The sequence below is a fragment of the Xyrauchen texanus genome, chromosome 21 (genome assembly GCF_025860055.1).
Source record: "Xyrauchen texanus isolate HMW12.3.18 chromosome 21, RBS_HiC_50CHRs, whole genome shotgun sequence".
In the NCBI taxonomy this organism is placed as follows: domain Eukaryota; kingdom Metazoa; phylum Chordata; class Actinopteri; order Cypriniformes; family Catostomidae; genus Xyrauchen; species Xyrauchen texanus.
Window position 1 is genome coordinate 18314396 of NC_068296.1, and position 14843 is coordinate 18329238.

A 14843-nucleotide genomic window follows, 5' to 3' on the forward strand; every position below is an offset into this window, starting at 1 on the left:
TACTTTTATGCTGCTTTTATGTGAGTTTTGGAGCTTCAAAGGTCTGGCAACCATTCACTTACATTAAAATGACCAACAGAGCTGAGATATTCCTCTAAAAATATTTGTTTGGGTTCAGCAGAAGAAAGTCATACACATCTGGGATGGCATGAAAGTGAGTAAATGATGAGAGAATTTTCACTTTTAGGTGAAATATCCATTTAATGTCAGGGTACTCAGCCTGCTGCTCACCAGATATCACATTCCTTTACATTACATGGTTGGATGGCCATCTTATGATTAGCCTGAGGAAAAGAGGGATGGAGGTTTGCAATGTTTTATGAAGTGTCTGCAAGTCCTGAAATCAATCCTGTTTTTCCATCTCTATTTCCTGCAGTGCATCACCAATTCTGTCCGTGCCCAAAGGATCTCCTCTTCCTTGCACATGCCTGATAAAGTGCTGAACTTTGTGAAGGACCACTTCCTCATGGATAGCGTGATTCGCAGCCAGCCTCTGATGCTCAAACGTAATGTGCGCTACACACAGCTTGCTGTCCACCGGGTGCAGGCTCTCCACAAGACCTACGATGTGCTTTTCATCGGCACAGGTGAGGGCAAAAAGCAACAAATTCAGTTTCCATTTACTCACCCTCATGTTGTTTCCAACCTATGTGACTTTCTTTTTTGCGTGAAACACCAAGGTTATGTTAGGTAGAAATTTAGCCTCAGTCACCACTATCAATGTATGTATCAACCCTTCCACATAATAACAGCGAAATACCACATCTCGAGACACACATTTCCAAGTTGAACATCTTTCCTTACAAAGCATTTAAACATCTCATTGCTTAATCTGAGAAACGTTTATAAGAGCAAGATGCAAAGGCCAAAAACCTCCACCAACTGTAAGGGGCTGTTCACACCAATCAATTCATTTTTCTATGTAAACACATGCTAGATGAACGTCTTTTTACCCTTTAAGTTTTGTGCAGGGTAGGACCAGGACCGTGCAGGTCCGCTGTTTTTTAGATGATGTGTGTAATTAAAAAGATATTGAGACGCCTGCTTTCTGTTTAACTGTATATTTGTTGTCCTGTTCTAGCCTTTTTTAGCACAAGAATGTGATCGATCTGAAGTCATCATCAGTGCTTGGCACAAATCAAAAATTTTAATACACAGTTTTAGCATTCGAATTTCCTTTTTTTTTTTTATTCAACAAATATTAGAAATTCTACAGCCTTAATTTGACAGCCCTAATCCCTTGTTCTGCTGATCCAGTTGAAAAAAAGTTACTTGCTGCTGATGCCATCACGTTTTTGTTGCAGCTTCAAATCGTTTTTGAAGCTTCACATAGCTTTAAGGCGCTATGTTAGAGAATGTTGGAATCCATTGATTTCAAAGAGGATTGTACGTCAAAACGTAGAGGAAAAACACAACGGTTTTTGAAAGATGCTCTGGCATGTGTCCAAAAGAAAAAATTCAAAAGAGAAATAGTGAAATTTTGCTGCAAAATATTCTGACAGAGGCATACATTGGCTATAGAGAATTTTAGACAGGCAGATCCAGGTGTGCTTTTCGGAAATCAAATTAACTCTATTTCCGTTTTATTTCAAACCGCCCCTGCTTTTTCCACACCCTTAAAACAGATCTTGTGCATTTCTATGCACCCAATGCCCTTAACCAGACACAGTGTGATAAGATTCCAGCGCAGTGCAAAACTCTTTCTACTTATCACTATAACTTCCAAGACACTTGACAGATCAATGCAGACATTGATGTTTTCCTATCTGGTAATAAAATAGTCCAGGATCTTGAATACAACATCTCATGTTATTCATGTTACATTTCAGATGATGGCAGAATTCACAAAGCCATCAACGTTAAGAACAAGATGCACATCATTGAGGAGCTGGAGGTTTTCCCTGAGCCTCAGCCCATACAACACATTGAACTGGATGATGAGAAGGTAGTTCATTGTCCTCTTAAATTAATCTACGGTACCTTATTTGTCCTTGTTATGCACACTGGAGAAAATGTGCCTTGGTGAACTGACATTGTGGCCAGATAAAGGACCCTTTCAACCATTGAGAACGAGGCCTACGTAGAAAAGACTATATCCTAACTGAGATAATTAAATCCTTGTTTCCTCTCTGGTAATTGTGAGCAGATGGGAGACAAACACGGTCTACACACCACTCACATTATACTTCAGCTGTGTGTAACTCAGGCTGCTGACATGGGGCATTGTACAGCTCATATGTGTAGACTTAGACCATATGAACTATTTGAAAATGTCTAATTGCCTCTGTCAGTGCAATTATCACCTATTAGCATTTACAGCATGTATACTTGTATCTTTTACATGTATCTCTATGTGTCATAGTTCTGTAGATAGTGGTTGTCCTTTGGAGTGGCCTTCCTCATTTCTGTTGTGTTTTCATTTCCAACAGGGTCTGTTGTTTGTGTCCAGCTATTCTGGTTTGGTTGAAATTCCTTTAGCCAACTGCTCCAACTACCAAAGCTGTGAAGAGTGTGTGCTGTCTAGAGATCCTTACTGTGTCTGGACAGGGAAGCAGTGTTCAAATTTCAGACATGCTCCACCCAAGAGGTTTGTATGTTTCACTTTACTGTACAACCCATCCACAACAGTTATAATTACAAGCCAACAAATACAGTATACTAACAATTTTAAATCTGTATCCAGAAAAGCATACTGCAATGTTACAGTCTATTTCTAACATTCACAGACTAAAATCATGCATGACTTTAAATCAGTGCTAGAACTAGAGTACGCTTACAAAGACAACAATGCTATTGCCAATGACTTATACTGGTAAAACATTTGTAGGAATTAGTGGTCGTCCAGTATATCGCCGAGGCAGATAAATCAGCCGATATCCAGACTTTGTTTTTACTTATCGCATCGGCCAATAAAATTTCCCATTTGGCCAATTTGTTTCTTGAGGGCGGAGAATCGCCTGCTTGCACATGAAGCGATTGAGACGTGTAAACGACCAGTCATGGTTCGTTATGTTGTACGATCTGAATATCAGAGCCGCAGAAGATGCATTTGAGCTCATTATGTTAGTGCTCGCATTTTTCATTCTCCCTCTCTCTCCTCAACAGTTCCCTGTCTTGTCTAATGATAAAAAGGGAAATATCAATAAAACTAATATCATATACTGTCTGCAAATATGCACATATCTCGTTTAAACAGATGTAATAAACCAACCTCACACAACTTCAGCATCCTGTGGAGCGCTCATATTTCTTCCTCTGAAGCACATATTCCATCAGTCTCTCTCAACAGTACCCTGTAACTGTTAACTTCCTTTTCTAATGATAAAAGACAGATATCAATAAAACTTCTATTATATACCATCTGCAATTGTGCTGATATCTTGTTTAAACAGAAGTAATTCACAAACCTCACAAAAATCCAGTGTTTTCTTCCCGTCAAGCACTTATGTAATATATTCCTCTGAAGTGCATATTTGTAACGGTTACCCTCTCTTGTCCCTCTGTTGCCCTTTGTTTGTGATTTTTGTCACTTTTGGTATTTCTTAGTTTTCACTTTAGTCCCTTATTTAACTCCACAGTCCTCTGTTAGCGTTCGTGTTCACTGTTCATTGTTTACACCTGCCCTTGTTAATTTGCCTTTGGTTTCTGTTAATCACCTCGTCATCTTGTTTGAGTTCTGTTCTTTCATTGGCCCCTTTTCCCATGTTTTGTGTATTTATACCCCGTGTCTTTGTTCAGTCTTTGTCGATCGTTGTTTGATGTTTGCCTGATGTTTGCGTCTCTCCCTTGTTCCCTGTTTGTCTCTACAGTGGTTACCTTATCTAGTTTATGTTTCTTTTCCCCATCGTGGGTTGTTCTTTTGTTCATTTAGTGTTCTTGTGATCAAATAAACTCAAACTGCGTTTGGATCCGCATCTCCTCGTCAGCCTCATTATTCAAGCGTTGCAGAACGATCGAACACCCATGGATCCAGCAGTTATACGGGCCAACTGCCGGTTGCTCAACCTTAGACAAGAAGGCCGCCCTGTTGAAGACCACATCAGCGACTTCCTCGCGCTGGCGAAGTTCACGGACTTCCCGGACTCAGCCCTGGTGGTTTTCTTCAGGGACACGTTACACGGTTCGCTCAGGGAGCGTCTACCGCCGGCAACGCTTGGGTGGACCCTCCACGACTTCCTGGAGGCGACCTTACTGGTCTGCGGCTCACCCTACACCGTGGTCTTCGCTGAGGAGGATTCCACCTCTCTCCCCACTGTGGTGACTCCCCAGTCGTCCTTGGCGCTTCCTGTCGCGCCAGCCCCACCTGTCAGTGAGCCCGTCCCCACGCCAGTCGCCTTCCACGAGCCAGCGCGGCCCACTGCGTCTGCTCGAGGAGGAGAGAAGACGGGCTTCCGCCTCCCGGCCCGCGCCTGCCACGGTGAGCGAGCTAGAGCCCACGCATGTCACGGTGAGCGAACTAGAGCCCACGCATGTCACGGTGAGCGAGCTAGAGCCCACGCATGTCACCGTGAGCGAGCCCGAATCCTCGTCAACCACGGTAACCCAGCCAGAGCCTGTAGCCTCAGACGTCAGTGAGCCAGTGCCGCAAGCCTCAAACGTCAATGAGCCAGTGCTGCAAGCCTCAAACGTCAATGAGCCAGTGCCTGTAGCCTCGACCGTCCCTGAGCCAGCGCCTGTAGCCTCGACAGTCCCTGAGCCAGCGCCTGTAGCCTCGACCGTCCCTGAGCCAGCGCCTGTAGCCTCGACCGTCCCTGAGCCAGCGCCTGTAGCCTCGACCGTCCCTGAGCCAGCGCCTGTGGCCTCGACCGTCCCTGAGCCAGCGCCTGTGGCCTCGACCGTCCCTGAGCCAGCGCCTGTGGCCTCGACCATCCAAGAGCCAGTGCCAGTAGCCATGACCGTCCAAGAGCCAGTGCCCAAAGCCACGACCGTCCAAGAGCCAGTGCCAGTAGCCGTGACCGTCCAAGAGCCAGTGCCAGTAGCCGTGACCGTCCAAGAGCCAGTGCCAGAAGCCTTGACCGTCCAAGAGCCAGTGCCAGTAGCCATGACCGTCCAAGAGCTAGTGCCAGTGCCAATGGCCGTGACCGTCCAAGAGCCAGCGCCTCTCGAGCCCCCTAGGGTTCCGCCTCCCAAGTCTCTCGAGCCTTCCAGGGCTCCTCCTCCCGAGCTTTCCAGAGCTCAGCCATCCGAGTTTCCCAAGCTTTCCAGAGCTCAGCCATCCGAGTTTCCCGAGCTTTCCAGAGCTCAGCCATCCGAGTTTCCCGAGCTTTCCAGAGCTCAGCCATCCGAGTTTCCCGAGCTTTCCAGAGCTCAGCCATCCGAGTTTCCCGAGCTTTCCAGAGCTCAGCCATCCGAGTTTCCCGAGCTTTCCAGAGCTCAGCCATCCGAGTTTCCCGAGCTTTCCAGAGCTCCGCCTCCCGAGCTTTCCAGAGCTCCGCCTCTCGAGCCTACCAGGGCTCCGCCTCTCAAGCCTCTCGAGCCTACCAGGGGTCCGCCCCTCAAGCCTCTCGAGCCTCCTAGGGCTCCGCCTCTCAAGTCTCTCGAGTCTTCCAGGGCTCCGTCTCTCAAGCCTCCCGAGCTTTCCAGAGCTCCGCCTCTCGAGCCTACCAGGGCTCCGCCTCTCAAGCCTCTCGAGCCTACCAGGGGTCCGCCCCTCAAGCCTCTCGAGCCTCCTAGGGCTCCGCCTCTCAAGTCTCTCGAGTCTTCCAGGGCTCAGTCTCTCAAGCCTCCCGAGCTTTCCAGAGCTCCGCCTCTCGAGCCTTCCAGGGCTCCGCCTCTCAAGCCTCTCGAGCCTACCAGGGGTCCGCCCCTCAAGCCTCTCGAGCCTCCTAGGGCTCCGCCTCTCAAGTCTCTCGAGTCTTCCAGGGCTCCGTCTCTCAAGCCTCCTGAGCTTTCCAGAGCTCCGCCCTCCGAGCCTGCCAGGGCTCCGCCCCTCAAGCCTCTCGAGCCTGCCAGGGCTCCGCCCCTCAAGCCTCTCGAGCCTACCAGGGCTCCGCCCCTCAAGTCCCTCGAGCCTTCCAGGGCTCCGCCCCTCAAGTCTCTCGAGCCTGCCAGGGCTCCACCCCCGAACCTCTCGAGCCTGCCAGGGCTCCACCTCCTGAACCTCTCGAGCCTTCCAGGGCTCCGCCCCCCGAGTCTCCTACGGCTCCGCCCCCAGAGCCTCTTGAGTCTCCTACGGCTCCGCCCCCAGAGCCTCTTTAGCCTCCTGCAGCTCTGCCTACGGGGCCTCCTACGGCTCCGCCTCCAGAGCCTCCGATTGCTCCGCCTCTCGATCCACTCAAGCCTTTGACGGCTCCGCCCCCAGAGCCTCTTGAGCCTCCCTACGGCTCCGCCTCTCGAGCCACTCAAGCCTTCGACGGCTCCGCCCCTCCAGAGCCTCCCAGAGCCTCCCTATGGCTCCGCCTCCCGAGACTCCTCCGGCTTCGCCTCTCGAGCCACTCAAGCCTTCGATGGCACCGCCTCCCGAGCCTCCTACGGCTCCGCCGCTCGAGCCACTCAAGCCTTCGACGGCTCCGCCCTCAGAGCCTCCTATGGCTCCGCCTCAAGCCCCACCTCCAGTGGCTCCGCCTTCTGAGCCTTCTACACCATCGCCTCCCTTGGCTCCGCCCAACACTGTTCCGCCTCCTGACCTGCCCAAGGCCTTACCACTTGAGTCTGCCATGGCCCTGCCTAAGCCTCCTTTGGCGCCGCCTCCTAAGTCTTCTATGGCTCCGCCTCCGAAGTCCTCCTTGGCTCCGCCTCACACGGCTCTGCCAGCCTCTGTCCTGTGGCCTCTCCCCAGACCTCCTGACCTAGTCCCAGTCCCGTGGCCTCTTCCCAGGCCCCCTGACCCAGTCCCTGTCCGGTGGCCTCCGCCCAGGCCTCCTGACCCTGTTCCCGTCCTGAGGCCTTCCCCCAGGCCTCCTGACCCAGCTCCCAGACCACTGAAACCTGTCCCCGCCTGGTCGATACCACCCCGGCCTCCCAAACCTGTCCCTTTGTGCCCCCATGGACTGCCTGGTTGTCCCTTGTGCCCCCATGGACTGCCTGGTTGTCCCTTGTGCCCCCGTGGACTGTCTCATCTCCCTTTGTGCCCCCCGTGGACTGTCGCATCTCCCTTTGCGCCCCCGTGGACTGTCTCATTTCCCCTCGTGGCCCCCCCCGGACTTCCTGCCTGCCCTCTGTGCCCCTTGGACTGCCTCCTTGTTCTTGTGCCCCCCCTGGTCTGCCTGTCTGCCCCCGGACTTCCTGCCTGCCCAGTGTTCCCCCCGGTCTGCCTGTCTACCCATGTGCCCACTTGTACTGTCTGTTAGCCCCTGGTGCCCTCATGTACTTATGTTCTTATGGACTTTTGTTTTTTGTTGTTGTGTGTTATTTAGGATCGTCTGGAATCCGATCTTTAAAGGGGGGGCTAAGTAACGGTTACCCTCTCTTGTCCCTCTGTTGCCCTTTGTTTGTGATTTTGTCACTTTTGGTATTTCTTAGTTTTCACTTTAGTCCCTTATTTAACTCCACAGTCCTCTGTTAGCGTTCGTGTTCACTGTTCATTGTTTACACCTGCCCTTGTTAATTTGCCTTTGGTTTCTGTTAATCACCTCGTCATCTTGTTTGAGTTCTGTTCTTTCATTGGCCCCTTTTCCCATGTTTTGTGTATTTATACCCCGTGTCTTTGTTCAGTCTTTGTCGATCGTTGTTTGATGTTTGCCTGATGTTTGCATCTCTCCCTTGTTCCCTGTTTGTCTCTACCGTGGTTACCTTATCTAGTTTATGTTTCTTTTCCCCATCGTGGGTTGTTCTTTTGTTCATTTAGTGTTCTTGTGATCAAATAAACTCAAACTGCGTTTGGATCCGCATCTCCTCGTCAGCCTCATTATTCAAACGTTACAATATTCTATCAGCCAGAATCAAAACTTCAGAATCAAAAGTTCCTCTGATTCACAAATCATGATGTCGTGGCGATCCAGGCCGTTTAAACTGTCAGGAGATTGCTGCTTGCGCTCAATCCGCACAAGCTCATGAGTGCAACTTCAAAGTAAAAGCGCTTCACATGCGTTAAATGTCTTTTTCACTACGTACTGTATGTACAATTTGTTTGATTCTATGTTTTTTTGAGAAAATGCTATTGCTAACGTGGACATGCCATCCGTGGTTGCTGGACTACTGTGTGTACTGTTATTTCTGTACTGTTCTTGACTGTACATTATCCCACTTATTACATTGCTACTAACCAAATAAATAAATACATGGACATAAAATATTGATTTGCATTTGACTACTTGCCAAATAAACAAATAAATGTACACGAAACATTGATTTGAGTTTAAATTATTTTATTAGCTTATTAACTTACAATTGTGGAGATCACAGAGTGATCCGAAAAGCAGGAAAGATGGCTCACAGTACCCGGATAAGTGGATGTGCGGTTGTTACGGAGAAATATCAGGCTGCTAGATGGCGCCATTGATCAACCAGAATCGAGTATTCCAGAAAGCTGTATAATAATTGCAAAAAATAAATGCTAAATATTTATTTTTTATTCTCTTAAAAGAACCGGCTCTAAAGGGTCATTTTTAGGGAATCAGACTACTCTGGTTGCACTGTAGCTGCGCACAAAGCTTGCAAAATACTGTTAGAATATTTTAGGACTGTGCTCCATCTGTATCGGTGGAAGAATACATGTTCGAGAATTTCTTACAGAGTCAAAAGTTATGAAAATACATTTCCAGTATTTTTAAATGGATCCAATTCTGAATAAGTTCCTGAAAAAGTTCTCAGTTCCCAACCATAATTTACATTTAACTACAACTGAAATATAATTTAGTTGTAGTCTTATATTTATTCATTTCCTCCTAGTCAATGGCAACAAGATATAGATGACGCCAACACTGCCGTGTGTAAATTGGCAATGCCTAGCCCACGTTCTGCAAGAATATCTCCACCACGTAAGTAGATTTATTGCAATATCTAACCTCAGTTTGAACCTTTGAACATTGAAGAGCCTGTTTCCATCAAACCTCAAAGTGCCATAGAGTGCATGAAGCTAAATCAAGCTATGCCAATTCTGAAAGCACTGTGGTAAAACATTGTGGCATGACCAAACACATTTATTTAGTGCCTCCAGCAATGGATTCTAATAGAGTGTAAGTAAATTAAGTGGTTTGCTATGTAAGATGAATATTTTTTTATTAATATATGAGTTACTAATAACCCAATTTAAACCACAGGTTTGCAATCATGTCAAGTGATACAAATTCCAGCCAACACATTTACAGTTCTACCTTGTAAGCTGCGTTCCAACTTAGCCGAGAGGCGATGGGCATACAGCAATACCGTAGAGCGATTTGTCTTTCCAAATCCTGAAGGGGGGCTAGTGGTGGTCGCCCAAATGGACAGGGAGGAAATCTATGAATGCTGGTCTGAAGAAGAAGGATACAGACAACTTCAGGCCAATTACTGCGTTAAAGCTGAGCCTGAAAGCACCACCCTGATTGGACGTTCCCGGACACAATTAGTGCCACAGGGGGAGGCTATTATCCTACCTGGAGAAACATGGTCACCGCAGAAAACCAAAACTTACTGGAATGAACTGATTGTGGTGTGTGCCTTACTTGTCTTCTCCCTGGTGGTCCTTTCTCTGTTTGTGGCTTACCGGAACCGAGACCGGATGAAGTCTGTGTTAAAGGAAGGTGAGTGCCCCAACAAAATGAGTGCCATGCAACAAAAGAAACCACGGATTCCTGGAAAGCATACGGAGAGCCTTCCATTAAATGGCAACAATATTCCGCCCTCTGTGTCTGACCACAAGGGCTACCAGACGCTAAATGATAACTACATCTGCAGTACACCCACCCATGAATGCTCCTCTCCCGAGAACAGTAAGAGCTTTTCCGAATCTGAGAAGAGACCACTGAACTTAAAGGAGAGCCATGTGGAGATCTCGCCGACGTGCCCGCGGCCTCGAGTGCGACTGGGCTCGGAGATCAAAGACTCGATTGTTTAAGTCTAGAAAGATGGCGGTGAAGCCGTGGTTTGGAAGGACTGTTAATACTAGTGGCCTCAGACTGAACAGCACCAAGTGAGGGACAGACAGAAATAACTGGAAACATACCATCACTGGGTTTTATTTTGCACTTTGTCCTCTCATTTTGTCTTGGTGATCTGTTCACATTTCTCAGTCACTGCCAAGTCTGTGAAGCACTCAGAGCCGCAACGAGTGGCACGCAAGGCCTTTGTAGCTATGCTAGAGTAAACTTATGATGGGCATTGAGTGACATTAATCCAGTGGTCCAACATGTACCTGCCCAGTCCGTCCTAATTGCCCGGTGGCATCTGTTTGAAAGCAATATGATGCCCTTAGGGTTCAATAACCTGTCATGCTCCCATCTCCCATCCCTGAATCTGCCATTTAGAGTTGGTTGTCCTGCAAATGGAACCAGCAATAGTTGAACAACAAGAAACAAATTCAAACTTTAGTCTATAACAGAATCGACTAGGATTCTCTGCTGAATATAGTGCCTGACATCAGATGATTAGCTTACATTTAATCATTAAGTGGTACATCAAGAGCTTTGAAAAGCCAGATGATATATGCAAAAACCTTTATGCGGTATATCATCATGACCTCAGCACATAGCAGGCATACTATGCAAATCACATAGAGGAAACTGAATGGAGAAGCATCATGTAGAGAGCTAACTAACAGTACACAGCTGTCCTAGTACAATAATTGATGCCACGTTCTCAGTATTCTACACAGGTTCTCAGAGATACACATGTTAAATAAAGTATGCAAGTGAGATTGAGGCACATTCCCATAATAGATGAACCCACAGTGGGTTTTCAGTATGTAGGACTCCAAAGAAGGCACATTAGCAATACTATAAGTATATCCAAGGAACAAACTATGTTCTGAACATGAAACAACAAAATTTGAATGCCGTGTCTATAGGAAAGTCTCTATGCCTATACCACCAAAATATGTACAACCAAAATCAGTAGTTAACAGGTCAGTAAAATAGAGTAGACCTTCTATGTAATAGAAGTCAATTGAAGTGACCAAAAGTATCTTGAGATTGTTTACTGATCCAAATTGGTCATCTGATGTGCCAAAAGATTTGTATCCCAAAATTGTATTTCTCTCTGAGTAAAAATAGAAATGTTGCCATGATGTTAGCTCAAACATTCTAAATTCTAATAATGTATTTGCATTTGGACAGAATGGAAATGTTCCTGTCCTTGCTGTATGCAAATGCATACAGTTTTGCGGTTAAGGCTTTACATGCCCATTTAAAGCTAAGTTATAAGATCTATGCTCTGGAAACATGTAGAGCAACCAGCAGATTATTATTTATTTATTTATTTATTTTTTTCATGAAAAAGTGCCATTTTCACTGTAACACCTTAAGGCAAAGGCAGGCTAACATAAGTGTTTGGGTGGGAGCAATGACAATAGGTACATGAAATAGTCCATTATAGTTAGTCAGCTGCCAAAAGAGTTGTAGTGTGTTAATTTCAAATTGGATTGGACATGTTGCTATAAAAGAATACTTGGTTGCTATGAAGCAATGAGGATGGAAACAGGACACACAAATATGTAAGTTAATATTGCATAGCATCAACATTAGGATCCATGTAAAAATGTATAGTTAAGTTCCAGTATCATCTATTAAGAGTTTTACCACACAGAAAAATCCCAAAGACAAGCATTGTATATTGCACCACCCAAGTGTGTAATATATATATATATATGATTTAATAGATATTGATCTTCAAAGATTGTGCAGACATTTGTGTTGTGAATGTAGTTACTTATTGATTGAAAAAATATTCTTTCAACTGAAACATTGTGTCTTATTTAAATTTATCATAAATGTTTGAAAGAGGGACGTTTACTTTTACATGCTCTGACAAAGTAGCTGTGCATTGGCAATGCTGCTGATGGACTATGACTTTGACCACAAAGTTGTATAATTATATTGTGTCTTTAAGGGGAGGTATTCAAAAGCTTTTAAAGGGTTAGTTCATCCAAAAATGAAAGTTCTCTCATCATTTACTCACTGTCATACCGTCCCAGATGTGTATGGCTTTCTTTCTTCTACTGAACACAAAGATTTTTAGAAAAATATTGCAGCTCTGTAGGTCCATACAATACAAGTAAATGGTGGCCAGAATTTTGAACATCCAAAAACACAAAGGCAGCATAAAAGTAATCCATAAGGCTCCAGGGGTTAAATCCATATCTTCAGAAGCGATATGATGGGTGTGGGTTAGAAACAGATCAGTATTTAAGTCCTTTTTTACTATAAATCTCCACTTTCACTTCCACAGTCGTCTTCTTTTCTTTTTGGTGATTTGCATTCGTTGTTCATATCGCCACCTACTGGGCAGGAAGGAGAATGTATAGGATATGGAGTCATATGGATTGCTTGTATGCTGCCTTTGTATGCTTTTTGAAACTTCAATATTCTGACCACAATTCACTTGCATTGTATGGACCTACAGAGCTGAGATATTCTTCTAAAAATATGTTTTTGTGTTCAGCAGAAGAAAGAAACTCATAAACATCAGGGAGGGCTTGAGGGTAAGGAAATTGTGATGAGAATTTTCATTTTTGGGTGAACTTTCCCTTTAATGTTATATTTGGATTGGATGAAACAGGCAGCATATTGCTGCTTTTTTTACCAGAATGCTTTTTTTTAATTTTTTTGCACAGAATGTGGGAAAGGTTTAAATGAAAGGTTCTGGGAATTAATGTTCTATCGACAATTCTGTAGTTAGATGGTTTTTATAAATGCTTCCAAGCAATATTTTGTGAGTCTAAGGTTGTGTGGAAAAACAAATGTAATCGTGTAGCCTTTTTCGTGAATCAAACACATGTGAACAGAAAGCAAACCTCACATGCATGTCCGCTCTGGTGGACTACACAGTAGAATTACCTATTTCCTTGTAAAGTCGCAAACCACTGTATATTGAATGGTCATCTCTGCAACAGTCCACTGCAAGGGTATGTCTCCACTGTGCTAATATCTACAGATGTCCGCTAATATCACATTTATCACACACACAGAGAACACTTACACTTACTGAATATGTTTAAAGCACAAAAAATAAATACATTATGTATTTGTAAAAATTATAGAACTGTTTTACATATTCTCTGACCTCTGTTTGAAAATCACTTTCACAATTTCAGGCAAAAATTATTTAAATTGTAAGTAAATTTACTCATCCTTTTCAGTAACTCATCTGATTATTATCATTAGCACTGTACATCAGCTGCTACCTGCAAACGGTAGATTTGTCACATATAGATCATATACATTTCTCTCTTTGACTCAGTGCTGAACTGACTCAGACATAAGTTATTGGACTTAGTCTGCTATACTCTTAAACGCTCAGATACATTCTTTATAATGGCGCATCAAGATGCTCTGGCCTAATGTCTTGTAAACTTTAATGTAAAGGTGTATTTGTACATTTTGCTGCCAATGTAAAGAAAAAGAAACCTGTTGTGAAATGTATTTTTTGTATTATACATCACTACTGTTTTTGTTGTTTTTATTATATTGTACATAAAAGCACTTTAATTTAATTTTTTTAAATAAAATAAATAAACCCAAGTTAAGTTTCATAATTATTTTGCAATTTAAAGTATAGAAGAAAGTGGATTTAAACAATTAATTTTAATTAAAAATATTAAAGGTCATACTTCACTTACTGACACGTTGCCTTTAGTCATTTGTACATGCTAAGGTAAATATAAACAGGTCAATCTTTCAATAGCATTTATTTAGACTTTGTCAATAAATACAAATAGTAGGGTATATACCCTTTTCATGGAAATGTTGCAGGCCACATAACAAAATGTTTCAAATTTAACATAATGAAAGTAGACATTAGGCTACATGATAAATGTAAATATACATTATATTGTGCAAATATGATTGAAAATGCAGTTTACTTATAAAAGAAACATTGTTCAGACATAATTCGTAATTGTTCAGTCTTATTTCAGTAGCTGATGGTTTACTGCCCTCTACTGGCAAACAAACATATCCGAGATGATTCATGGAAACAAATCAATATCCCTCACATATATTATTGATTTAGGTTTATAGGCTTTCTTTTAAAATGTTCCTGAAAATATTTTACTTTACAAACACGACTCTCATTTCTCATATTTTCTCACTACCGTAGCAAAAGTAAAAAAGAAAATAAAAATAAAAAAGTGTTTCACTTTTTTACCTTGATTATACTGCCATCATGTGGCAATAGTTGGAAAGACACTGTTTACGTTGAGTATTTTTCATTGGCTGCAATCGCGTGATCAGTAGTTCAGTCCTCTTCCAGTGTGTATACTCACGAATATTTTGGACAGATGTCTCTAACTTTCTTTCTAGGACCTTTGGAACTTTGATACAAATGGAATTGTATGATGTCATGTTATGTTTGTGTAAAAGACACCATTGATTGTAAAAGTATTATATATATATATATATTTTTTTATTGTTTTTTTTTTCTCACACAACTTTTTATCTTGCTTGGAAAATATCACATCCGTGTGAAAAAGCCAAATTTGGATTATTTTATGAATGATGTTAGGCAACATGGCACTGCTTTTTAGCAAACAAAGACTCATGAGGCAGTTCTTCACTTTAATTTACTGTAGCATTATTTTTTAATTGTACCCCTTTTAATCTATTTTTGGTGAGTTATATATGTTTGTATTCACTTTGGATATGTGTAAGTTATCATAATATACAGTGCACAGAATAATTGGGAACACCCCCTCTGAAACTTAACAAATTCATCTCTCTCTCTCTCTCTCTCTCTCTCTCTCTCTTTACAAATAAGATATACCTGGTGTT

General features: G+C 43.6%; 1 protein-coding gene across 4 annotated transcripts in view; it reads left to right on the forward strand.

Annotated features, from left to right (window-relative positions):
- The window catches only part of sema4ba (sema domain, immunoglobulin domain (Ig), transmembrane domain (TM) and short cytoplasmic domain, (semaphorin) 4Ba), a 79821-nt gene extending 66232 nt beyond the window's left edge, over nt 1-13589 (forward strand). For all 4 annotated transcript variants that reach the window (XM_052152175.1, XM_052152174.1, XM_052152176.1 and 1 more), the window contains 5 exons: nt 377-587; nt 1830-1945; nt 2430-2587; nt 8830-8918; nt 9201-13589. In XM_052152175.1, the coding sequence (XP_052008135.1) occupies nt 377-587; nt 1830-1945; nt 2430-2587; nt 8830-8918; nt 9201-9976 (1350 nt within the window). In that variant the 3' untranslated portion in view covers nt 9977-13589. The remainder of the gene's footprint in view (nt 1-376; nt 588-1829; nt 1946-2429; nt 2588-8829; nt 8919-9200) is intronic.
- Nucleotides 13590-14843: the final 1254 nt, after the last annotated feature.